At 42.2% G+C, this 25,677-nt stretch overlaps 1 protein-coding gene across 3 annotated transcripts in view; it reads right to left on the minus strand.

Annotated features, from left to right (window-relative positions):
• Positions 1-25,677, minus strand: part of LOC122831158 (neural cell adhesion molecule L1.1-like) — a 46,699-nt gene that overhangs the window by 2,699 nt on the left and 18,323 nt on the right. Inside the window, exons 3-29 of one of the 3 annotated variants that reach the window (XM_044117165.1) lie at positions 21,979-22,280; positions 21,507-21,521; positions 20,113-20,215; positions 18,811-18,989; positions 18,208-18,330; positions 17,514-17,684; positions 16,813-16,927; positions 15,603-15,787; positions 14,812-14,943; positions 13,287-13,430; positions 13,093-13,204; positions 10,684-10,844; positions 10,365-10,518; positions 8,912-9,048; positions 8,567-8,668; positions 7,840-8,046; positions 7,290-7,360; positions 6,987-7,212; positions 6,143-6,249; positions 5,323-5,587; positions 4,957-5,079; positions 4,712-4,879; positions 4,346-4,459; positions 3,423-3,572; positions 3,205-3,336; positions 3,054-3,123; positions 2,523-2,534 (exon numbers count right to left, since the gene is read on the minus strand). In XM_044117165.1, coding sequence (XP_043973100.1) covers positions 2,523-2,534; positions 3,054-3,123; positions 3,205-3,336; positions 3,423-3,572; positions 4,346-4,459; positions 4,712-4,879; positions 4,957-5,079; positions 5,323-5,587; positions 6,143-6,249; positions 6,987-7,212; positions 7,290-7,360; positions 7,840-8,046; positions 8,567-8,668; positions 8,912-9,048; positions 10,365-10,518; positions 10,684-10,844; positions 13,093-13,204; positions 13,287-13,430; positions 14,812-14,943; positions 15,603-15,787; positions 16,813-16,927; positions 17,514-17,684; positions 18,208-18,330; positions 18,811-18,989; positions 20,113-20,215; positions 21,507-21,521; positions 21,979-22,099 — 3,599 coding nt within the window. In that variant the 5' untranslated portion in view covers positions 22,100-22,280. The remainder of the gene's footprint in view (positions 1-2,522; positions 2,535-3,053; positions 3,124-3,204; positions 3,337-3,422; positions 3,573-4,345; positions 4,460-4,711; positions 4,880-4,956; positions 5,080-5,322; positions 5,588-6,142; positions 6,250-6,986; positions 7,213-7,289; positions 7,361-7,839; positions 8,047-8,566; positions 8,669-8,911; positions 9,049-10,364; positions 10,519-10,683; positions 10,845-13,092; positions 13,205-13,286; positions 13,431-14,811; positions 14,944-15,602; positions 15,788-16,812; positions 16,928-17,513; positions 17,685-18,207; positions 18,331-18,810; positions 18,990-20,112; positions 20,216-21,506; positions 21,522-21,978; positions 22,281-25,677) is intronic. The other 2 variants (XM_044117333.1, XM_044117247.1) reach the window with 2 other exon arrangements.

Consider the following 25,677-nt stretch of genomic DNA (forward strand, 5'->3'; position numbering starts at 1 on the left):
TTTGTCTTTTTACAAATGTAAATCTGAAAAGTGCGGTATGCGCATGTATTTAGCCCTCGATATTTTTTAGGATCTTCTTTTATTGAGGTTAGATCTGCAGTTGTCTATCAACTTAGCAAGTCGTGTTTAGTCGCCTTAATCAACTCCAGTCCAGTTTAGAAAGTCCAGTTTGTTTGGGGTGGTGTGAACGCTAAGCTAACTCTGGTCCGTCTACAAACCTCCATCTGGGTTTGGTTGAAGTGAGCTCTGGTTCGGTTTGAATGCACATGTGAACGCCAAGCAGACCAGAGACTGCTCCAACAGCAGGAAGTGGACTACAACACGAGGCATTCTGGGTAAAAACAACCAAAGCTAACATGCTAGCCTAACACTAGCATGAGAAATGACCTCCAAACCTTCTGGCTTTAGAGGTCAAAAGGTCGCTGACATCTAGAGCAGTTCACTGCACTGGATTTTATTGAGGGGTTTTGGAGTGAAAGGGGTTTATTGTTGAAAATGTATAAATAAAATTTCCTTTACTGTTATATCTAAATGTGTGTCACACGTTTCAGATTTTCATTTGTAAAATATTTTGGCTCCACTTCTCGTTGATCTATTGTATAAAATCAAAAGTAAACAATAAGTTTGTGGCTTTGATGCATCAAAATGTTAGAAAGGTCAGGAGGTGTGAATATTTTTCAAACGGATCCTAAAAATCTGCTATAATTTTAGAAACACAAAGGGCTGCAGAACAAAAAACCATAAAAAGCTTCAATAAAAACAGAAATAAAACGCCAGCAGCTCAGAAAGTCGTTTCCAGTCTGAGACAAATGATTCTGCAGCAACACAAATGTTGGGTTTTTCACTTTATGGGTTCTGTGGGTTAGAACCCGCCGCTGGGTCAGAACCCGCCGCTGGGTCAGAACCCGCCGCTGGGTCAGGACCCATCACTGGGTCAGGACCCATCACTGGGTCAGAACCCGCCGCTGGGTCAGAACCCGCCGCTGGGTCAGGACCCATCACTGGGTCAGGACCCATCACTGGGTCAGAACCCACCGCTGGGTCAGAACCGCCGGTTTAGTTCTAAATATCTAATTTCTCTGATTATGAACCCACAGGAAGGAGGGATGCAGATTGTGAAGCTACACAAACATTTACAGCCATAATGTCTTGTGACAATTAGCCAGTCAGAAAAAAGGTTTTCATTCATTCATTCATTCATTCATTCATTCATTCATTCATATTATAAGTGTCACAGTTCCAAGCTATTTTTTATTTCCAAGATATTTAGACAACAAACTACATATTTAGTTAATTCAGAGATAAATATTTAGTTGTTAAACTAAATGTGTAGTTTGAAGAATAACTGAGGTTGGTAACATATGTGGAGATAAATATTTAGCTCTAAATATTTAGCTTAGAGCTAAATATTTAGCTTAGAACTAAATATTTAGCTTAGAGCTAAATATTTAGCTTGCTAACCAGTTTTGAAATACTTCCTTTGAAACTTTAGTTTATTAACTAGATTGAAGCTAACTGTTTAGCTTGATATCTAGTTTTTAGCTAAATATTTAGCTTGAAGCTAGTTATTAAGCTTGCTAGGTAACTTTACAGCTAATTGTTTAGCTTGCTAACTAATTTGGAACTAAATATTAAGCTTGAAACTGAATATTTAGGTTACTAATGAAGCTAACTATTCATGAGCAATATTTAGCTAATTAGTTTTTAATCTAATATTTACATAGTTACAAAGCTAATTAATTAGCTTACTAACTGGCTTGGATGTAAATGTTTAGTTTGAAACAGTGATGCATTAATGACTGAATGTTGTGGTGAAAATATGATTTAAAAATTTAATCTTTAGTTTTTTTTCTCTTATAAGAGGCTAAATAACCCAGATTACAGCTGTAAATGTTTTGTAACTTTACAAACAGCATCGAGTCACAATGTAAAGGCAACAAAGCGGGTCAGAGGTCAGAGGTTTGGTCTCTCCAATGGGAACCTTCAGGAGAACGGCTCCAGATTGAAATCTGTATCGTCTCCGAGAGGTTTTTAAATTTCTCCTCATTTCCTCATAGAAACATGAAAAACTAGAAAAACAACGATTTGTGTGGCTGCTAAAACCTTTGCACTTTCAGAGTGAGAACAGGTTTAATTTGCTGCAGCAGTGAATAAATTCTCAGCCTTTAAAAGTGAAACCAGACAGTTGCAACAGAAATAAAAACGGCTGCAGGAAGGACTGTGATGCCGAGCGGGAAGCATCCAGGTGAGGTTGCAGGAAAGGTGAGAGCATGACTCAGCACTATTTTATCTGATTTTTTTTACTGGTTGTAAACTGGTTTAGGAGAGAAAACCATCCAAATCCCAGAAAGCAGTGAAAGATGTTGAAAATGAGGCGGACATGATAAGCAAGCATCAACGTTTTCTTTAACCATCTGAAATCATTTGTTCAGATAATTATCAGATTTAAGAACAGAAAGGTTTTATTTTGATGCCAGTGAGAACGAAGGAGCACATGACAACAGGAAGGCCGACTCCCTCACCTCTCCAGAGATCTGCAGGAACAGCAGGAGAGGAGGAAAGAAAGACATGAGAGCGAAAACAAAACGCAACATTCATTGGCTCCTCTTTGTTCCCAGAGCCGGCCCAAAGTATATGCAAGTCAAACAGCTGCTTAGCGCCCCCTAGAGCACCAAGCTAGCAGGATAAAACAAATACATTTAAAGTAACACTGAATAACATAAGCTAAATGCTATTTATTACATGTAGAAAATTATTTCTGTATCATTTTTATAGCTGTTACACAAACAATCAATTCTTCTCTTCCTGTTGTTGACGGACGGTGAAACATAAAACATCAAAGTTAAACTTATTTACTTTAAATTTAGAGTTTATCAGCTGATTTTTATAATAATAAAATTAATTACAATTAATTACCAAAAGGTTTGTGCCGGCCCTGTTCAGAGGTTCAGAGGTCAGCAGCTCTGGAGTTTATTTCTTTACTGATTCCTGACCTGGTACTGTGACTGTTGGTTCTGATCGGTTCTGATCGGTTCCGTTCGGCGGTGACTCACCTGTACTCGCCGAAGGTTTCATCCTTGTTCTGAAGGTCGAAGTCGATCTCCTTCTTCTCTTTGTCCTTCACTGTGAGGAGAGAAACGTTCCTCCGCATCAGCAGGTTGTATTTGGGTCGTATTTTCCGTCAGATCATCGGGTTGGGCGTACCTGCGTATTTCCCCCCCCTGCTGCGCTTAATGAGGCAGAGGATGAGGAGGATGAGGATGAGGAGCACGATGGCGCTGATGAGTCCAATCAACCAGCCCTGGGTGGCAAACCGGCCCGGCATTTCCGACGGCACTGAGGCAGAAACGTTTCACCTTTATAGCGTCTTTATGAACGTAAACAACATTCGGTCCAGGCAGTTTGTGTTTGTGCGGACGCACCTGGTCCGACGGTCCGCAGCATTTCCTGCCAGTGCGTGTTGTTGTCGTGCAGAATCCTCAGGCTGTACTCGGTTCCTGGCTGGAGGCCCGACAGCGAATAGAAACCCTGCGTGGAGTTGATCAGCTCTGACTCCGCCCACTGACCGCCGGCTGCACACAGAGAGAAAAAACACAAGTTACCGTTTCTGTTACTAATGTGGATATTCTGCTTATTTATATATAATTTCACAATAGTAATGTTTCCATTAAGTAAGAAACAATTAAAATCCCACGTGAATCAGTTTGTTTACGCGATAATTCATTAAAAACTACTACTTCCTGTCTGTCGTCTTCTTTGTCGTTTCCTCCAGCAGTAACATCCAGATGTTGATCATGTGACTCTTGTGACATGAAAGAAGTGTTTCCAATAAACCAATTTTTATATGGCCAAAAAACAACTCAATCTAGTGCAAAAAACTTTTAATCAAAATTTTTACTTTTTCCCCCAAAATTGGCATCATTCCATTAAACGAATTTATTTTCGTAATTCCAATTTGCGCAGTTATCTGGTTACTGAAACTGCAGTTACTGGTGTATTTTTGTCTGTTGAGTAATCTGAAGTCTGCAGAATAAAATAGAATAAAAATATATTATAGAAATAAAATGTTCATGTTTATTAAACACTGAAAAAAATAAACTGACTGTTTGAAATCCAGCAGATCAGTGCAGAAAAACTGCGGAAATGTTATTTAAACACCAGCCTGTATGTAAATACTTGTTGAGCTTGTTGGGAGCAGGATGCTGGTCTCCTAGCAACCAGCAGGGCTGAAACTGGGTGCAATTTGGAGGAGTGCGCCCTTCTCTCCCGTTTCTTGTTTCCACGGTTTCAGAAGCGTAAACATCTGGTGAAACTGAGGCGGGTTTGGACGAGTCCTGCTGCTCACCGCTCTTCCGGAGGTAGTGGATGTGGAAGCCGTGGTTCCGGTGCCGGTCTTCAGGCACCCAGCTCAGGTTGAACGACGTCACACTGGAAACCACGGTGATGTTTGTGGGAGGAGCTACAGGAAGCAGAGAGACGTTTACGTGTGCGATTCTACAAAAGTGCAATAGAACAATTTAATGTTTGTAAAGTTACAGAATAACAGAATAAAATTAACATCCATTTATCCTGTCGAGAGAAAAATGGGGGTTCGGGTTTCAGTCATAATTTCATCTCGTTACTCATTCATCAAATTTTCAAACTAAATATTTAGCAGCGTTTGAGCATCACTGAGTATTAACTTGTGGTTTTTGATTGTGATTGCGTTTACCTCCCTCCAGCAGCGTGGCGCCCCTCCGTGTGATGGGCGGACCCTGTCCTGCTGCGGTGCGTGCGATGACCTTAAACAGGTAATAGCTGCTTGGGTCCAGATTCTTCAGTTCAACCTGGTTTACGTTGAAAACATTGATCATCTGGATCTCCATCTGGCTGCCTCCCTCTGTTTGAAACAGACCAGCCCCAACGTCAGATAAATTCATCCTGGATAAAGTCTCGTTTTTCAAACTGGGATGTTACCTTGCTGATATTGCACCTCGTAGCCCTGAAGTTCTCCGTTAACTTCATGCGGAGGAGTCCAGTGAAGGATCAGTGAGGTTTCTGTTGGACTTTCAAACCTCAGAGATGCAGGAGGACCAGGAGCTGTGAAGACAAACAACATGAACCGACTGCCAAACAATGGCTGAGTATTTTTCTAAGTGCTGTTTAAACGTTGAGTTGAGGCTGTTTCTAGAAACAGCAGGAACCCAAATGGAAGAATAAAAATGTGCAGAAGGAGGATTTTGCATTGTAGTTTCCCTTTATAACTCAAACTGTATGTTTCTGTGCAGAAGCAGCCAATCAGAGCTCCAGACCAAATGATTTATTATCTAAACGTTGCCTCACCTCCCTCTGGCGTGCTGAAACGCGTCGGTGAGGAGCGAGGGCTCTCCCCTTTGCTGTTGAAGGCGGTGAGCTCCAGTTCATACTGGGAGAACAGACGCAGACCAGTGACCTCAGCGGCCGTCTTGGGGCCGTGGACCTCCACCACCCAGTTGTTCCTGTTTGCCAGTTTGTGTTGCTCCAGTCGGTGTCGCTCCGCCGTGTGGTGGTGTTTGCCCAGAGACCTCCTGTCCCGTCCGCTGGAGGAACCCAGCCTCCTGATGTACAGCTGAAGAAGAAGAAAGATGATGACAGCCTTACTGGAGTCCCATACTGGACTCTACAACCTAAACCAACTGGCTTTACTGGTTCAAATGTCCTGGAAACCAGTTAGCCGTCCGTTACCTCACCAAATGTTTTCCTCTGGTTTCCACTGCAGAGCAACAAACCAACTTTAATTTAATTTCTGGGAACCAGGATCTTTTACTCCTTGGGGTTCCATGATGATGTCACCGCGCCCAGGGCGGCCATTTTGTTTGACAAACATGTTTCACGGCTTCAATTTAATTGGACTTTGAAGTCAGAGCAACTCTATAACAAAGTATTAAAGCCAGACTAAGACTTCATTTTTAACTACAAAAATGTAATCTTGTAATTTACGAGAATAAATTTGTAATATTAAAAAAAATATAATATTTCCAGAATAAAGTCATAATAAATTATTTCATGTTCTGAGAAATGTTTGGTAGGTTTCTGTGTTTTTGCAGGGAAGCGGCTCTCCGCCTGGTGGGAAACGTTTTCCAGGATGTTCCAGGATATTCCAGGACCTTGTAAGGAAGCGTACCCTGTAGCCCAGCAGGTGGCCGCGGACGTTCTGCGCTTCGTTCCACGTCACTCTGACGGTGCTGTTCACCACGCTGAAGGCAACGCCGGTGGGCGGCTCCTCCGGCTCTGCAAGGAGAAAAACAGAAACTGGCTGGAAGATGGAGGAAGAGGCTTTTATTTTGACAGTCTGATGAGAGGGAAAGGTTTTGATGTGAAGTGGAGGACAATGACAATCCTGAGAGGGAGTCAAAGAAAACATATTATAATAAATAAAAGATTTAATCTTCCACTAATTGAACCCACAAATTTTACTGTATGTTTTAATGAATTTAATGACACACAGTTTCCACACATTTTACTATTTTATAGCCTTATTCTATTTTATTAATATTTTTTCTCATGATAAAAACTTCATTATGATAATGTGGAAACTGTTTTGTTTTGTAAATTAAAAATCCCATTTATAAAGTATTCAACAGTCTTTGTGTAATACTTTCAGTTTGTGGTTGTAATGAAAAACGGCTCTGTAAATGTTTTTCACACCCGTTATGCCTCTCTGCCACCACTAGGGGGCAGTAGCAAACTAAAAGCCTACAGAGAAAACAGCTGGTGCCTGTTTGTTATGAACTGATGCTGTATAAATAAACTAAACTGAAACTGTCACAGAGTTATAGATTTAAATGTAAAAGTTAAAAATACATCAACATATTTATTTTTCTACAAAATTTGAAGAATAATTTCAAACTGAAGTCAAGAATTTGAATTTTAAAAGTCCCAAATGCATCATCCTAACTGTCAGGGTCAATCTGGAGTTAGAAAGTTGAACTTCCTGACTGGAGTCAATAAATAATCAGGAGACGTACTGTCCTCCCCGGAGTGTCCGGTCTTCGCCTCGGGAGTCGGTCCTGACTCGATGGCGTTGACCGCCTGGACTTTGATCTCAAACGGCGTGAAGGTCCCCGTGTTGTTCACTGTGAACGGCGGAGACTTGACGTAGGCCCAGTTCCAGTCTGCGTTCTTGTTGTCGGCCTCCCGCCAGTACACCCGGTACTGGAAGTCCTGGCCGTTGTGGAGACGTTTTTCCATCTCCTGCGGAGGGAAACCAACAGGTTGGGTTAAAGTTGGGAAGCACTTCCTGTTTCGAAGCGAAGCGCTGAGCCACTCACATCCCAGGTGATGAGCAGAACGCCCGGCTCTGTGGAGTTGGTGCGGACATTCGCGGGGTTCGAACGTGGCGCTGTGGGAAAGCAAAGCGGAGAAAAAAACGAGGATTTTCATTTCAACTCGTTTCCTGACTGTAATACTAGAAATACTTCAACATATTTTTACTCAAGTAAAATGAAAGAAGCTGTCCAGGAAACGACTCTAGAAAGAATTTGGTAAAAAGTCTTTGTGTAAAAGTAACTGATCAAAGTATCAATAATTTTATATCTAAAAGTTGCATCATCAGATGGACCAAAATATAAAGTTAAATGGAAGTTTTGATGTTTCAAAGACCAAAAATACAATAATTCATTTAAGTAACAATAAATAACAAATCAATTTATTTCAATGAAAAACTTTTGACACCTTAACAAAAACTTTTGGTTAAAATATGTTTGTTTTTCCTCCAGAGGGAAGAAAGTCCAGAAGTTTTCCTGAGTAGAGACTAAAAACACTCAAGTAGAAGAAAAATACTAAAATGCTAAAATAAAAACACTCCTGTCCAGGTTTCACCTGCAGGCGGAGTGCTGCGCGGCTCCGTGGGCTCGCTGGCTTTGCCTTGGCCCAGTTCGTTCACGGCGCTGACCCTGAAGCGGTACCGGCAGAAAGGCTGCAGGCTGAGCTGCAAGCGGCTGAAGTCTCCAGGAACCGTCGTCCATTTCCTCCACGCCGCGGCGCCGCTGTCCGTCTGCGGCTTCTCCTCGGCTTCAACAACGAACTCTAGAGACAGAGACCCGGGATGTAAGGATTACGCCTTAACACAACTTAATCTGAAAATATTAACGTGTTAATCTGACATAACAAATTAATCTGAAAATATTAACCTGTTAATCTGACATAACAGATTAATCTGAAAATATTAACCCGTTAATCTGACATAACACAGATTAATCTAAATACCATTTTGATAAACGGTGAAAGATGGAAGTTTTTCCTCAGTGTTTAAAACTTTCTCGCGCTGCGTCACTAGCCTGTGTGAACATCTATGTGCACGAGATCAAAATTTCACTCAAATTACGGCGGTGTTGCACCACATTCTGTGACCACAGGAGGCGCTGTTGCATTTTAACATGATGCTACTTCAAAAACGTATAAAATAAAGAAAAAGCCGAACTGTGTTTGAGTTTCCGGTTTGAACTCGTTCGTACGGACGATAATCCAGTGAATGAAGCTCAGGTGACTTTTTTTACAAATCCAAACAGATGCGTCTGAGTTTTCCTTCTGTTTCCTGCCTCTCTACCTGTTATGGGGCTGTTGTGTGAAGATCCTGGGATCCAGCTGAGGGTGGCGCTGTAGTCCTCAATGGGGGACAGTGATAGAGAGCCGGGGGGGTCCGGTGGAGCTGCGGGCCCAGAAAGTGGCTCCAGTTAGAAGTTCACATGAATCTGATCTTAGCTCAGAGCTTTTAGCGATTTATTTTAGCCCATATTTTTAATGCAGAAGAATTTAAAAAGCAAATAACTTCCTCCTAATCGAAGGAAGTTGCACATACTGGATATTCAACTGATGTTTTACTTTTCATCAGAAATGATCGACGTTGTTTTTATTGGTAAGCCAATAAACTAAAATAAACCGACTGCCGTACCTAACACAGTGATGGAGCCGGTGGCCGTCACCCGGCCCACTGGGTCAGTTCTGACCTCACAGGAAAACTTTCCTGTGTCGTCTTGTTGGGCCTTTTTCACTTGTAAGGTGTGGTTCCTGTGGAGATTGTACCTGGATCTAGAGAGAAAACAATAAAACAATATCAAACAACTGGACAATAAATCAATAATAATATACATTGCAACGGACATGATCAATATCAATAGATAATATGCCTGACAGACTATTAAATATACAGACATGTTGCAACGTGACGTCACACACAAAAGATCCCACCCTGAGCTCCCTGAGGACAAACATCTGCTGGCTAACAATGACTAGCATCAGTGTTAGCTGTCAAATTATCAACTTAAAGAGATAAATATTAAATGCATCCATGATTTATAAAAGAAACAGGGACGCAGCGCTTTGCTACTAATCGTCAAAATTTTACAACTGGACAACAAAAAATAGTGAGGAAGAAGAAAGTAGTTCAGTTATGCTAGCTTGACTATGACAACTGTAACATGTAGATGGGATGTGGAATCCGTTACAATAAAAACAGGCAACATAACAACAACTAAAGTAACTAATCAACCATGGCTGTGTTAGCTTAGCTAATAGCAGCGGTAGCTAATCAACCACTACTGCGTTAGCATAGCTAATAGCTAATCAACACTTATTAATAATCGCAAACATTCATAAAAACAAACATCAAGCATAAAAACATAAAGCTGTGACACTGAATGTTCTGTTCTTTGTGTGGGAAATGTTTCACTGTTTCTTGAATCCTGATACACTAGTGGACCTGTTGCTATGGCAACAAGTCAGCTTAGCATAGCTAAAACAGAGCGAGAAAAGGAGGAATACGAGTTGTTTTGAGTTATTTTTCCACTGAACTGAATTAAAAAGAAGAATCTTTAGTTTGTTCTCCCTCGTTGTGTTTATGCGCAAAATTTCCAGATGTAAAAATAACATTGAATGTGTCTGACGAAATATTCATTGAATCCCAACGCAGAACTGCACGGCATTTTGGGAAATGTAGGCAGAGGAAAGACTTCAGCCGCTCAATCTCTCACAGCCAGCTAAACGAGGCCAGTGGCTTCAACGAACTCGCTCTTTGGTTGCCTAGCAACAACCTGCTGAGTATCTCCCACAACAGCAGCTTAAGGTTTTGTTTCATAACTGCTTAAAATAAAGAATGGCTTGGAGTGAAAACAAGATAAAACAGAATGAATCATTGCAGCAGTTTGTCAGTCGATATCAATAATTACTAATATTGACTGATACGAAGCGCTGATATGTTTTTCAGTCATATTGCTCAGCCTCACAAACAACCAAAGCCAGATAAATATGACTGGATGAAATGGTGTTTATAGATTCTGGTCTTCCCCTCAGCAGAACCAGTGTGTTTTCATGCATGGTTGGTTTTGTTCGGGTTTCTGGGCGTTTACCTGTTGGGCGTTGGGAAGTTCAGGTGCTGTTCGTCTTTTTTCCACTGGACGGTGGCACGCAGCCGACGATCCTTGTAGAAGTGACAGTCCAGGTAAGCAGTTTGTCCCCGGTGGACGTGAACGTCCCGCGGACCTTTCAGGATCACAGTTCGATCTGGAAGAGAGGAACCAGAGGCCGCCACATTTTACTTTGGACATCTATCAAATCACCTTTAATCACCAGGGAGATCGATCAATAAATATAAATAAAGTAAAGTAAAGTAAATAAATATGACATGAACAGCAATTAAAAGAAGAAGAAAGCTGAAAACTCCCTCACTGAAGACTTCCAGGTTAGCGGTGATGGAGATGTCGGTGTTGTCGACAGAGCAGGTGTAGGCGCCGCTGTCCTCATGGGTGACGTTGACCAGTTCGACCGTCCCGTTGGTGAATAAGGAAACGCGATTATCCATCAGCAGAGGAACGGCGTCCTCACGCAGCCTGAACACAGAGAGTCAGTTTGTTATGAGAAAAGACGATGGTTTAGCGTTAGCTTGACTAAATAAAGTTATAACTGAAGCGCTTTAGCATTAGCATAGCCAGGGCCGGATTTAGGAGGATGGGGGCCCCTGGGCTGGAGTCAGGATGGGGGCCCCTGGGCTAGAGTCAATATATATATATATATATATATATATATATATATATATATATATATATATATATATATATATATATATATATATTTGTATGTGTTTGTTTTGTTTTAGAGGATGAACAGAAAATGACCGAACAGTAAGTTTTGACAACTTACAACTTTAATAAGCCAGTTGTCACAAACTACAAACAACTCTGAACTCTTTTCTAGAAAGACTAAACCACATGTTGGGGTTGAAACTAGAATATGATGCTTGCATCACAAAATAAAATCACTGAATAGTTATTGTTGCCTGGACTTCAACACAAACTATAAAACAGATTGAGTGCAAGAAATGCAATGCTCAAATATACTTTTACAAAGCAAAGCGAGTAAAACAATATTTATACAAATATCCCCAGCATTTACAAGTCCATATAAGTACAAGTGGAATATATCAAAACTCAAACTTTTTCATTGGTTTTAAAGTTCTTGGTAAATAGTGGAGGAAATAAATGTCAAAAAAGTGCTTCTCTGCCAGTCAGACAGAACATGGATATAAACAATATCTTCAGGAAAAAAGAGATCAGGCATACTGTAGTTTTCAGAAAATATCCTGACCCAGGTAAGTCCAAAGTGCTGCCCTCTGAAGGATTTTTTAAAGTTTAGGCATTTGCGTTCAGTTGCGTGCTTCCAGTCACTGAAACCAGTTTCAAAGTTTGACTGAGTAGTAGCATTGCTGAAAATGCGGCATGCAAAACAAAATGCAGCTCCGTGGATGGAGAGTAGAGCAGCCACGGTCTTCGGCATACTCACCATTTAACATCTTGTGTTTAAAGTGAGATTTGGAGAAGTGACGCTTTTGATGCTTGTACACCCGTTCTGATGCTTGAAAGCCAACATTCATATTTTGACAGCTCTCCGGTCCTCGCTCAGCCCAGTAAGCTCGCACGGACTCGTCAATTTCCCCCCAATGCGCCGGATCGGTACTGTACGGATCCACAGTCGTCTTTCCATCTGCGGAAGAAGATCCCGCTTCCACCAACTCTGACTCCACAGACGCCAGTCCAGCCACCGACTCAGTCACGGTTAAAGGTTCTGGCGGGATCTTAGTGCCGGTGTTAGCATAGCTAAGGGTTTGAGGAGCGGGGGATAATAATGTTTCCGCTCCATCTCCGCTAACAGGTTTAAAAAAGCCTGTCAGTTTAGGCATTTTGTTTGTCGCCTCTTTGGCGCGATGCTCTTTTTCTTTTCTCTTCCTTCTTTTCTGCGCTCCGCTGTCGTGTTTCCTGTTGTCCGCCATTGTAAAATAATATTCCCTTGACGCTCCTCCTCCCCAATGCGTAAGATGCGTCAAAAGTGGACCAATAACAAGCAAGCATTCAAGATGGACGTTTGCCAGAACAAATTGGAACATTTTTCATCGGTGCTCTCAAAATCATGGTAGTCATTGATTAAATTCTGACACTATCCATTCACAAAAATATAAAACATCCTTCGGGGCCCCCGAAATGCCGGGGCCCCGGGCTGCAGCCCCGGTAAGCCCCTGCTAAAATCCGGCCCAGAGCATAGCGAATGATTGACTTGTTCATGATATTTTTATGTTTTCACTTTGAACCGCCTCGTTGCTGAAATGTGAGGTACAAATAAACTTGATTGATATGATTAGAGCGTTAGCATTAGCGCAGCTAGCTTCAAAGTTAGCGGTTCCCACCATTTGTTTAGAGTCGCCTTTGACTGATAACTAGAAAGTAAATGAATTCTTGTCTGGATTATAACTTTTCTCCCACTGTAACGTTTTTTAAAATCATTATTTCTGTTTATTTTATCACTTTGAACTCCCCTATAAACTAAAGTGTATAAATAAATTAAGTAGTATATATTTAAACTATATCTGGCAGTCATGAACTAAAACCCAGAAACTAATCTGACCAAATTTATTGAGATATTTTTCTTTTCACATGGTTTGTGCTGCAAAAATCATCACAGCTGTTTATTTTTTTTTTTGCTTATTAGAACATTACCAGAATGTAGAATCACTTTGGTGAACAGAACTTTGAATTCTCACCTTGATTTGAGTTTTTTGTTCTAGATTAAACTCTCTGTGCTGCTCACCAGGTAATCTGAGGTCGGGGAGCGCCAAACGACTCACAGTCCATGTTGACTTGTTCACCTTCAAACACTTTGTACACGATCCCATCAGAAGACAGGATCTGAGGCGGGAGCTCTGCAGGACAGAACCAGACTCATCCACACGTTCTGGAGCATGGCAGTGATTTCATACACAGCAGAGTGTGACGCCTTCCCACCGACGACAAACAGGTTGATGTTCTGCAGGATGGAGCCGTGAACGTTGGTGGCTTCACACTGATAGATGGCCGTGTCAGAAACGACCACGTCCCTCAGGATCAGCGCGCTGCCGGCCACGCTGCGGCGAGGATCCTCGTCCACCGCTGCCCAGGGATGTACGCCGAAAAGAAAGATGGCGGAGGAGGAGAGAGAAAGAGAAGAACAGGCACAATGAGGAGGGAACTCGTCCTGCTGCCGGCTGGCTGATCCAGAGGTTGTTATTCTGTGAAGGACTGACATGAACTGACCCAGAAGTTATCGCGATAAACAATAATACTGATGTTTTGAGACCATTTTAAGGCAACATAATGGTAAATTATGATAATAAAACTACATTCTCAAAGATCTATAAACTTTACATTCTAATAAACATTAATGCTGGACATGAAAGACATTTTAAATATCCAAAATAAATAAATAAAACAAGAGAAACGACAAATAAAATTAATTATGAAGACTCTGAAAACAAAACTATTCAAAATAATTTACAAAACTCCAGGCTGAAAACTTTTATCCTCCAGTTTTGGCAGAAAAACAGAAACTATAAATCACGCAGATGAAAATGATTCTGTTTTATTTTATTATTTATCATGTGATTAACTGATTTATTGCTTATTGAGACAAATTTCTTCCAATCTTCTTTATTCCTATTTGTTCCTTTTTCTGCTCAGTGACTGAACTTTTACCACCATATTTGTTGCTAATTTCCCCGTTTTAAACAATCCTTTTTCTTCTACTGGCCTGAATGAACAGAGAAACCTTTAATGCATTCAGGTTGTTTTTATCTGGTGCGTTAATTTAATTACGTATCTGTTTGTTTTTAGATGCCGGAGTGATGCTGCTGCTTTAAATGGTTAATTCGGTCTGAACTGTCTTCTCTACGTTTCTGTCTTTATCTGATTGTGTTTGTGTCGTTCAGCTGCTTCTGCTCTCACTGTTTCCCTTTATGGACAATAAAAATGTTTAGCATGTTATTTTTTATTCTGGTCTTCTTTTAAAACAATTATCTGTATTTTTGAAGCTTCTTTCTTGTCTTTATTTCTGTTATTTCATAATTTTTAATTTTTGTTTCTACTTTTTTCCTTGTCCTTTCATTTATATCTTTCTTGTTTTTCTCCTTTCGTGTTTTCAGTTTTATATTTTTCTCCGGTGGAAAGCGTCTTTCTCTGGACGTTTATCTAAAATGTTTCTGGCTGATCTTATTTTGCTCTTCGGGACAGAAGTCAGACTGAGTGGTGCCAGACAGTCTCTAATGTTCGTCTCAACCTTTAAATTACAGGATAATGTAATTAAAGAGAAACTGAGTGAAAGGAAATGTTTCAGGTCACTCGTTCCTTCAGAAAACGTTCTGTAAGACTGTAAGTTTTCTCTACAACAGAAAATACATTTTAGCTAATTCTGATCAGACAAATTAGTATTTTTGGTTGTTTAAATGATAAATATTTTGTTTAAAGTAGTAAAAGGACAGTGTGAATTGTGGCCCACCTGTGAGCGGCTCGCCGTTGATCCTCCAGCTGATGTCGGGTTCGGGGTTCCCCTTGGCCAGACAGTCCAGCCTCACGGTTTCGCCCGGCGCGTACGTCAGGTCTGGGAACTCCTTCACCCAGTAGGGAGCCGCTGGACAGACACACAGACTTCACCGTCATAAAACATTCAAAATAAGTGAAATTTCATTTGAGGCTTTAATAATTTATGAAATAAATGAACAAGCAGGAATAAAGAACCGTTTCTCAGTAGTTCATTTACTTATCGGCTCCTGTAACGTGACGTATTTGCGTGAAGACGTTACGAAGACGTTACGTGTTTTGCTTTAGGAAATATCCAAGATGGCGTCGCGGAAGAATTTCTCCAAAGTGTTTTAATGTTTCACAAAAATAAACAAAAGTAGGCCCATATATAAATATCTAATATGTTTTACGTCGTTTCAACATAAGAAAGAACAAACTTAAATCTGAAGGTGCGACTCGCTAACAAAACAAAGCATAGAACTAGATTAAGTAGATCGGCCCGTATGGATCGGGTCGTTGTCTCCGACACTCCATCCAGAATTCTGTTCAATATCTGGACTGATACAAATATTAATATCAGATCAGTTTCTCCTTCAACTCTCCTATTCAAACCGTATTTGTTTTGTCTTCTGATCGTCCTGGTGTCGTTTTTCACCTTTGACCTTCTGACTGCGGCGTGCAGAGCCAGAGGGCGTTGAACTGTGTGACTCCGTGTTCAACCTGCTGGTTTGTCTTTGAGTTGCTGAAATGTTTTCGTTTCTTTTTCACCTTTCACAGTGACGGTGAAGGAATGCGTGGCATTCCCGTGGACGTTGTGCGCCCTGCACCGGTACTCGCCGTCGTCGTCCTCGGTGATGCTGTCGAAGGAAAGCCAGCGGTCGAAGCTGTCCAGCGAGCCACTCGTGGTCTTCAGGTCGCCGTCCGTCTTCTGCCACTCCACCAAGGGAGTCGGCCTGCAGAGACGCAGGGCAGGAAGAAACGAAACGGCCTGATCAGCTCAGGAATCAGATGTAAATAAATGCAGGTAATCACAGGAATGAAGGAGACTGTCGAGTCATGTGGGGTCGTGTGGGGTTAATGTGGGGTCGTGTGGGATCATTTGGGGTCATGTGGGGTCATGTGGGGTAACCCAGGACTCAATCCCAGGACCCTCTTATTTAATCTCTATACCAGCTCAGGTTATAACAGGAAATATGATTAGCTGCCATAGCTATGGGGATGACACACAACTCTGAACCGTCCAATCACTGAACAGATGATTGGACGCACCAAAATTTCACCAAAAACATCCAGAGCCACATAAAGCCGGTTCCAAAGTCGGCCTTCTATCACCTGAGGAACATCTCCAGGACTAAAGTCTCAGATCAGAGAAACTCATCCAGGCTTTAGTTTCCCTCTAGTGGCTTTGATTCCTGCAGCAGCGTCTTCACAGGCCTGATTGACAACCCAACGGTCCAGAACGCTGCAGCTGGAGTTCTGACTAGAACCAGGAGGATAGAGACACCACCTGGTTCTACATCATCCAGTTCTACAGTCATTCACTGAGAGAAGAGACTCTAAACTACTGCTGGTAGTTTATAAATCGCTGAACGGTTTCAGTCCTGCCACCTTAAGGTTTGTCCTTGTCCTTCACTCTGGCATCAAATGGTGAAACTTCCTCACCAACATGCAGTCCAGCTCTGCAGAGCTCTGCTAGCTGTGCTGAACCAGAGAGAAATCTACGAGATGCAGACCATCCCTTTACCCTGCTTTGTGGAATCAGAACCGGAGGTAGTGAGATACAGAAAGTTTCTCTGTTCTTTACCTAAAGTTCATGAATTCTCTCCTCATGCAATCGGGTTTGCTAGTCTTGCTAATGACCCAGTTATGTGATTCAGGCATGTTGATACAGAGACACACCAAAGAGATGCTAAACCTTCAGTCACACTTTATAAATACTGAACACACACACTTCAGCAAAGCATTCTGGGATTCTTACAGGCCTTTGGGGATACATTCGAGGGTGACGCTTTGACCCCGGAGGGCCTGCACTGCGGTGTGGGAGCCATGGGGTTGGAGTAAATCTGGTTTTCTTCCACGAACGACTTCGTTACCTGGGAAAGAAAAACAAGAATCTATAAGGCGAAAGTTCAGTTGACCCGGTTCTACTGGAACCAGAACTCCATCATCTGCTCCACCTGCAGCTGCTGTGGTTCTGAGTCAAACCAACCTGTTCCCCTCCTGGCCTGTGGGGGCGCTGCACCAACAACCACTGAAGGAAACCACACAAAAACCTCTGAAGACTCTGAGAGCAACTTCCTTCTTCACCAGATGGAAACTAAATGGAGGCGTCAGATTTTAGTGTTGGAGGATTTCTCTTTAGTCTTTGGCTGAAGACCAGGAGACATTTCTGCTGCCAGCGCTAGGCTAACATGTTAGCTTTGGTTGGATTTACCCAGAATGCCCTGCGCCGTAGTTCACTTCCTGCTTGTGGAGTGAACTGTCCGGTCCGCTTGGCGTTCACACATGCATTCAAAGTTCACTTTAATCAAATTGAGGTTTATAGGAGGATCAGAATTAAATCCTCTGGCTGCAGTGTGAACGCAGCTATAGACGCGCCAGATTCTGTAGGCGAGTGAACATATGGTGTGTGTGTGTGTGTGTGTGTGCGTGTGTGTGTGTGTGTGTGTGAGCTCTTACTGGACTGGACGGTGAGCCTAGCCACAGTCACTGGGATAATAGTCCTGGCTGCGGTGTACTGGGCGTAGCAGTTGTAGTCGCTCCTGCTGTCGGTCTTAATGAGGTTGGCGAAGTACAAGTTTCCGTCCAGGCCGATCATCACTCTCTCATTCTGGGGAATGTGACGCATCCCTGTGGGAAACCAGAGAAATTTAAACTTTGTAAGATCTGCGGCGGTGAAACCACTCCAACAAGTCACTGAATACAAACATAAATTTAAAAAGAAAGAAACCTGAGACATCTCTGACTGGACGAATCCACTTTGGACTTCAGAACCCTAAATTATTCTGGCATTCGCTCCCAGTAGGTCACAGCGCCACCTTCTGCCCAAACTGTGAAAAGGCTGAGATTTGTATACTGCAGTAGTTTCTTTTGGATCGGCAGTGAAACAAATGAGCCAAAACCAGAACGAGTTCAGGTTCTCAGGTGAAAAGTGGAATCGTCCAATCAGCATCGTCTCTGGTTTCCAGTGAGACCGACCTCTTCCCTTTGCTAATGTCGTGTTTATTCATTTGTAGTTGTGTTTGGTGAATTGTTGAAGTGGTTTTTACTTCATCGTAAATGAAATAAACATTTTCCTTCAACCAAACCGTCCAGATTTTCAGCTAAAGCCGGTTTATCAAAAGAGAATCTGAGACCAGAAGGAAATACTGACTGGTTCCCATCCAGTAGATGTAAGGAGGCGTCGACCTCTTGGGAGGGTTGCAGGTCAGGATCAGGCTCTCTGATTCATACGCCGTCTTATCCACTTCGTTTTCTTTTGCTACAACCGGATGAGCTGCAACACAAAAAAACACCAGAAAAAATCTAATCTGATCTAAAATATAACGATAAGGACAGAATCATCCAGATCAATAAACTTTAAATCCTAGTGAATATTTAATACTGGAGCTGGAAAACATTTTAAAATAAACAAAACAACAAATAAAATGAATTATGGAGTCTCTGTAAACAAATTATCCTTCATAAAAGGTTTAACTGGGACAAAAACACCAGATTGAAGAATTTTATGGAAATTATTGATCTTGTTTTAATTGATTGTGCGGTTAATTGATTTATTGCTTATTGGGCCACAGAGGGTTAAACATGGACCCCCCCCACTAAAACTGCAACCTCATGCCTGAGCGGTAAATCTGTTCCTAGGAAACGGTTGCCAGAGCAACAGCAGACGTTTCCCACTGACAGCAGCCGGGTCAGGTGGCCGGTCCAGATGAACCAGAACCAGAACGGTTTTCCTGATCTCTGCTGTGAGACTCACGCTCCACTATGACCTCTACGGTCTGCGTCATGGCGGTTCCCAGGTCGTTGGAGGCGAAGCATTGGTAGACGCCGGCGTAAGACTCCAGCTCCATCGTTTCTTCATCTTCTGAGGCGTTAACCAGTCCAGAACCGCTCTTCTCTGGGCCGAACTGGACCCCGTCCTTCACCCAGCGGATCCTACAGGCAGAGGAGGCAGAAAGGCAGAAGTGACACAGAGTACAGGCTGGGAAGCGGTTACCGCGGCGACGGGGAGCAGTCGGGACGACCCGACTCGTCCAGTGGGGTTTGTGTCAGGTCGGTTTAAATTTAAGATTTAAAAATAAATTTTAGTTTGTAAATCTGTTTTACCCAGAATTCCTCTGGTTTCAGCTGGCTCCACATCTGTAAAAAATATCTCATTACTATTGATTATTGATCAGATCATATAATCATCTGATCGGCCCTTTACTGTGCTGATGTGAAGTCCAGCAGAAACAGCTGGACTTTTCACATCCTTAAAGCTCTTATTGCATTTTAGGGAATAAAATGTTTACTTTCTTATTCAAAAAATTAATAAATTATTTGTTTACATTCAAATGTATTTCTAATATTGTATAAAAACGGCAACATTTTCATCCAAATAGTAATCAGTTACTACAATAATCGATTATGCTTTACTCTCCTTTAGCTTTTTAATCTGTTTTGACTTCTGAGATTTTTCCTGCAGTTGAAAAAGTATTTTTATTTTTTGAGAAACCCGTCCACTGCTGTACTGCTGGTAACAGTTTGTTATGTTGCTGAGACCAGAAACAGTTTTTCTGATTTCCAGTTGGTTCAACACGTTTCACCTTCAGAGAAACTTTAAAAGAAAATTAAACATCTGCTGACTTTGATGAAAATAGTTCATCAAACTTCAGTCTGGAGTCATTTTCCAGTCTTTCTGGTAAATGTTTGGTAAAATAATTGAGAATCTCGTCCTGGAGCGTCGCGGCGCCGCTCGAGTCGCCGCTCGAGTCGCCGCTCGAGTCGCCGCTCGAGTCGCCGCTCGAGTCGCCGCTCGAGTCGCCGCTCGAGTCGCCGCTCGAGTCGCCGCTCGAGTCGCCTGCTACTTTTCCAGATGTCGTTTATTTTTAGCGTTTTCTGATGACATTAAGAAAACAAAATGAGAGGAAGTGTTGTCAGACAAGACGGAGTGAGATGGAAAATGTTTACTTCTAATTTTATTAAGCGTGTATTTGTTTCCATGGCGACCTGAATGTCAGAGGGAGGAAATGGACGGCAAACAGGATGTTGGCGTTTGGGGGGGAGGCGGCGCACTCACAGCGGAGTCGGGCTGCCGGTGGCGTTGCAGGTCAGAACGACGTCTTCTCGGGAAAACGCCGTCACCGATCTGGGAACCACCGTCAGTTTGGGAGGCGTTTGGACTGAGAGGCGAGGAAAACAGAAATCAGAGAGGAACAGCAAATATCAGCGCTGCTGGTTCCCAGCATCCCACTGAACTGGTTTTAAAAACCTTAACTGGCTCAGACTTATTGAAATATCTTCAACGAGATCAAATAATCAAAAACCATTAAATACTCCAAGATCCAGAGTCTGGCTTTTTATACCGGGTCTGAAAAAAGTTTAGATGATTTTAAGACCCTTTTTTATTTTTTATTTTATATTTATTGATATTTTTTTGCAAAGCAACATGACAGAGACAATAACACACAATATCAGCCACAGAGTACAAAATAAACTGTAAACAATAAACAGCAGCCTAAACAGACAAAAAATAATAAAAATTAAAATAATTAAAATAGATAGAAAAATTAATTAACTACTAGTTAATTAATTAACACATTAATTAACACATTAAAACATTTAAGTCTTAACGCAAACTGAATGATGAGACTTAAATGCTTAAATGTAATTTTATTTATGTTTGATTTATTTTTATTATAAGTGGTTTAATTACTGTAATTACAGCATCTAGTGCAGTTTCAACTGATTTAAATCTGATTTATAAATAAATTTGATATTGATCATCCATCCCAGATCAGAACGTTGAATTATTCAGATTTTAACTTAAAAATCCTCAAATACTGGAGATATAGCAAAATTAATGAAACGTTAACACAACTTACTAATGTAAGTAATACTTAACTTAAATCTGTTTCCAGATTTATTTGACTTAAACAGTGAAATGTTTTACAGTGTGCTAAACTGGAAACTCTTTAAGAATCAGTTTGTGTTTCATTAAACCTTTAACAGATTCATTTATCTTAACTTTCAGTGAGTGCAGCATCAATCCAGGTAAATCCAGGTGAAACCCGACATTCCCATGAACTCAGGAACATTTCCAGATTAAACTTCTTTAATGTGGGATTAAATCTGATTCTCTTGGCTTCAGCCGGAAAACTAATCAATGTCTCATCATTTTTGCATGAGAAGACTTTATGAATGGAACATTGTGCTTCAGACAGAAACTGCAGTTTGCTTGCAGGAAGGAGCTTCAGACATGAAAAAACCTGATTTACTGGGTTTGGATTAAACTCAACTGTTACAGTCAAACTTCCAGTTTTTCATTCATTCAATGGAAATTCATTTGCAGACACCAACCAGAAATTATGAAAATTATATTGTCTGGCTAAATGAAAGTTATAAAGTCCATGACATTTAGAAACAACAGATATTTTATTCCTGTCAGCCGTAAAAACAATAAAAATCACTTACAGAGCGTTAAATTATCTGTTTGTCCACAGGGAGGCGTAGAAGAAGAAAGAGAGGAAACAGACATGTTTAATACGGTTCAGATTCTGACCTGCAGCGGTAACCTTTGACCTTTTCATACTGGAATCATCTGAGCTTCAACCTGATCTGCTGCCATTAATGTGTGTTAGATCAACATCAACTGCTGAGGTTTCCTGTTTATTACATACAAACTGCAAACTGAGAGAAAAACTCAGTTTATCAACAAGAGCTGCAAAAATGGGAGCAATAAAAGTTTTCACTGCAGCTTTAACCTTTTCTGCAGTTTGTCTCGTTGCAGCTGAACTTTATATTCATATTATTATATATTGGCTGGGGGGGCGGGTGTGGTTTGCCTTCAGAGGGGAAATGTTTGGATTTGGGGGTAAAAAGGACCGACTGTTTGGAGGAAACAGCTTTGTGTTTCCAGAGATGTTAGCGGCGGTGCGGTACTCACAATGCTCCGGGATGATGATGGCTCCCTGAGCAAACAGGAAGTACAGAGGGAGGAGGAGGAGGGGGAGGACAGGGGCACAACGCCCCCTACAGCCCATCCACAGACGCTGCGGCGCGCACATCTCTTAATGTCCCATCAAAGGTGACAGAAAACACCCACACACTCATCAACACGGGACAACACACACCCTCCCAGTTTAGGCACACACTCTCCAGGGAGACGCGCTTAATTCAGTCTGCGACGGTTTGCTTTGGTGACTGAAGCTGCTTCCCGCTTTCAACAATCCCTCCGTCTGCAGCCAACTGAGGAGGAGGAGGAAGAGGAAGAGGAGGAAGGGGGTTGACCGAGAGAACAAAGGAGGATGAGAGGGGAAGAGGCCAGGACACATAGGACAGGAAACAGACAAAAAGGAAACATCATTAATTTCATCTAACAAGACAAACAAGACATTCAAATTAACAATCACAGCTCATGAAAAATTAATGCAGAACAACAAATCTGAATATTTAAAGAGACTTTTATCTTCAAATCATGGATGGAAACATTATGGCTGAAGAGGACTGGAGGGATTTTGTGTTAAAAAGATAAAGCAGTTAAATCATCAAGATAAAGTCCAGAGCAGATCAGCAGAAACATCTTCAGCACTAATTAGCTTACAATGATGGATGGAGGGATGGAAGGATGGAAGGATGGAGAGATGGAGGGATGGAAGGATGGAGGGATGGAGAGATGGAGAGATGGAGGGATGGAAGGATGGAGGGATGGAGGGGTGGAGAGATGGAGGGATGGAAGGATGGAAGGATGGAGAGATGGAGGGATGGAAGGATGGAGGGATGGAGGGGTGGAGAGATGAGGGATGGAGGGATGGAGAGATGGAGGGATGGAGAGATGGAGAGATGGAAGGATGGAGGAATGGAGAGATGGAGAGATGGAAGGATGGAGGAATGGAGAGATGGAGGGATGGAGAGATGAGGGATGGAGGGATGGAGAGATGGAGAGATGGAGAGGTGGAGGGATGGAAGGATGGAGGGATGGAGGGGTGGAGAGATGAGGGATGGAGGGATGGAGAGATGGAGAGATGGAAGGATGGAGGAATGGAGAGATGGAAGGATGGAGGGATGGAGGAATGGAGAGATGGAGGGATGGAGAGATGAGGGATGGAGGGATGGAGAGATGGAGGGATGGAGAGATGAGGGATGGAGAGATGAGGGATGGAGGGATCGAAAGATGGTGAGATGGAAGGATGGAGGGATGGAGAGATGGAAGGATGGAAGGATGGAGGAATGGAGAGATGGAGAGATGGAGGGATGGAGAGATGGAGGGATGGAGGGATGGAGAGATGAGGGATGGAGAGATGGAGAGATGGAGAGATGGAGGGATGGAGAGATGAGGGATGGAGAGATGAGGGATGGAGAGATGGAAGGATGGAAGGATGGAGGGATGGAGAGGTTCTGTTTGCTGTGTTCTGGTTCTGACGGGCCGCTGACCCGTGACGGTAAGATTATCAGGAGGTGATAAGAAATATTAATTTCTTCCTTTTATATAAACTATATCACCACCAAATTTGCTTATTTCTAATTTTTGTCTTTTTTTCCAGGAATTTCTCTTTTACACCTTATGAATTATTCAAAATGTTGGTTTAAAAAACCTGAAAGCTACGGAAGCCCATTTCTACCATAAAAGAAAAAATAAAAGCCCAACAAGAAGTCATAATTCAAGTGTTAATTACAAGAATAAAAGTCATAATTTTGACTTTCAATCTCAATTATTTCATACAAAATCATGTTTCTCTAAGGACGTTTGCTGCAGTTTCTCAAAATGATCATTTCAAACCTCATTATTGTGACTTTTACAGCAGAAATTACAACTTCCTCCTAATTCTTTCTTCTATGGCAGGATTGGACTTCCATAGAGAGCTGACCTCTAACCCTTTAAACAGTTTTGGGACCAGAACAGGAACTTCTGTCTTTCTATGACCAACTGGAGGAGACTCTGACCCGGTTACCAACGTATGTTAGCGACCCGGTTACCAACGTATGTTAGCGACCCGGTTACCAACGTATGTTAGCGATCCGGTTACCAACGTATGTTAGCTATCCGGTTACCAACGTATGTTAGCGATCCGGTTACCAACGTATGTTAGCGACCCGGTTACCAACGTATGTTAGCGATCCGGTTACCAACGTATGTTAGCGACCCGGTTACCAACGTATGTTAGCGATCCGGTTACCAACGTATGTTAGCGACCCGGTTACCAACGTATGTTAGCGACCCGGTTACCAACGTATGTTAGCGACCCGGTTACCAACTTATGTTAGCGATCCGGTTACCAACGTATGTTAGCGACCCAGTTACCAACGTATGTTAGCGATCCGGTTACCAACGTATGTTAGCGACCCGGTTACCAATGTATGTTAGCGATCCGGTTACCAACGTATGTTAGCGACCCGGTTACCAACGTATGTTAGCGACCCGGTTACCAACGTATGTTAGCGATCCGGTTACCAACGTATGTTAGCGACCCGGTTACCAACGTATGTTAGCGATCCGGATTTACCAGCGTATGTTAGCGACCGGTTACCAGCGTATGTTAGCGATCCGGTTACCAACGTATGTTAGCGACCGGTTACCAGCGTATGTTAGCGACCGGTTACCAACGTATGTTAGCGATCCGGTTACCAACGTATGTTAGCGACCCGGTTACCAACGTATGTTAGCGATCCGGTTACCAACGTATGTTAGCGACCCGGTTACCAACGTATGTTAGCGACCCGGATACCAACGTATGTTAGCGACCCGGTTACCAACGTATGTTAGCGACCCGGTTACCAACGTATGTTAGCGATCCGGTTACCAACGTATGTTAGCGACCCGGTTACCAACGTATGTTAGCGACCCGGTTACCAACGTATGTTAGCGACCCGGTTACCAACGTATGTTAGCGATCCGGTTACCAACGTATGTTAGCGACCCGGTTACCAACGTATGTTAGCGACCCGGTTACCAACGTATGTTAGCGACCCGGTTACCAACGTATGTTAGCGATCCGGTTACCAACGTATGTTAGCGACCCGGTTACCAACGTATGTTAGCGACCCGGTTACCAACGTATGTTAGCGACCCGGTTACCAACGTATGTTAGCGACCCGGTTACCAACGTATGTTAGCGACCCGGTTACCAACGTATGTTAGCGACCCGGTTACCAACGTATGTTAGCGACCCGGTCGCTGGGTTCCTGTAAGCAGCGGGATCATGCAGTGACTCAGAAAGATGATGCAGTTTTTCATCAGACGGCTGCAGTCAGAGATGCTTTAATAATCAGAGGGAGAAAAGAAAACCTGGACTGAAAGTGGACCGAGTAGGAAGCTCTGAGGAACCCCACAAGCTGCTCCCTAAAAGTTTCCTGTAAATTCCAGGAAAATTAAAGTTAAATAAAAGCCCAATATGAAGTCTAATAATGAATTTTAAATTCTTAACTGCAAGAATAATTGGAAAACTTCTGAGAATAAAAGTCATAATTACAACTTTCAAAGTTGTTATGAGATAAAATTATTTTAACTTTATACCAAAAGTACCAGTTTGTGTAAACGTTTAGAAAAAAAGAGTTTCGTTATTTTTACGGAGGCCATCTTGCTTTAGATCAGGACATTTAGGGAAAAATTGGCCGCCTTCCCCAGATTTATTGAGATGTGATTTCA

The sequence above is a fragment of the Gambusia affinis genome, linkage group LG01 (genome assembly GCF_019740435.1).
Source record: "Gambusia affinis linkage group LG01, SWU_Gaff_1.0, whole genome shotgun sequence".
Classification (NCBI taxonomy): domain Eukaryota; kingdom Metazoa; phylum Chordata; class Actinopteri; order Cyprinodontiformes; family Poeciliidae; genus Gambusia; species Gambusia affinis.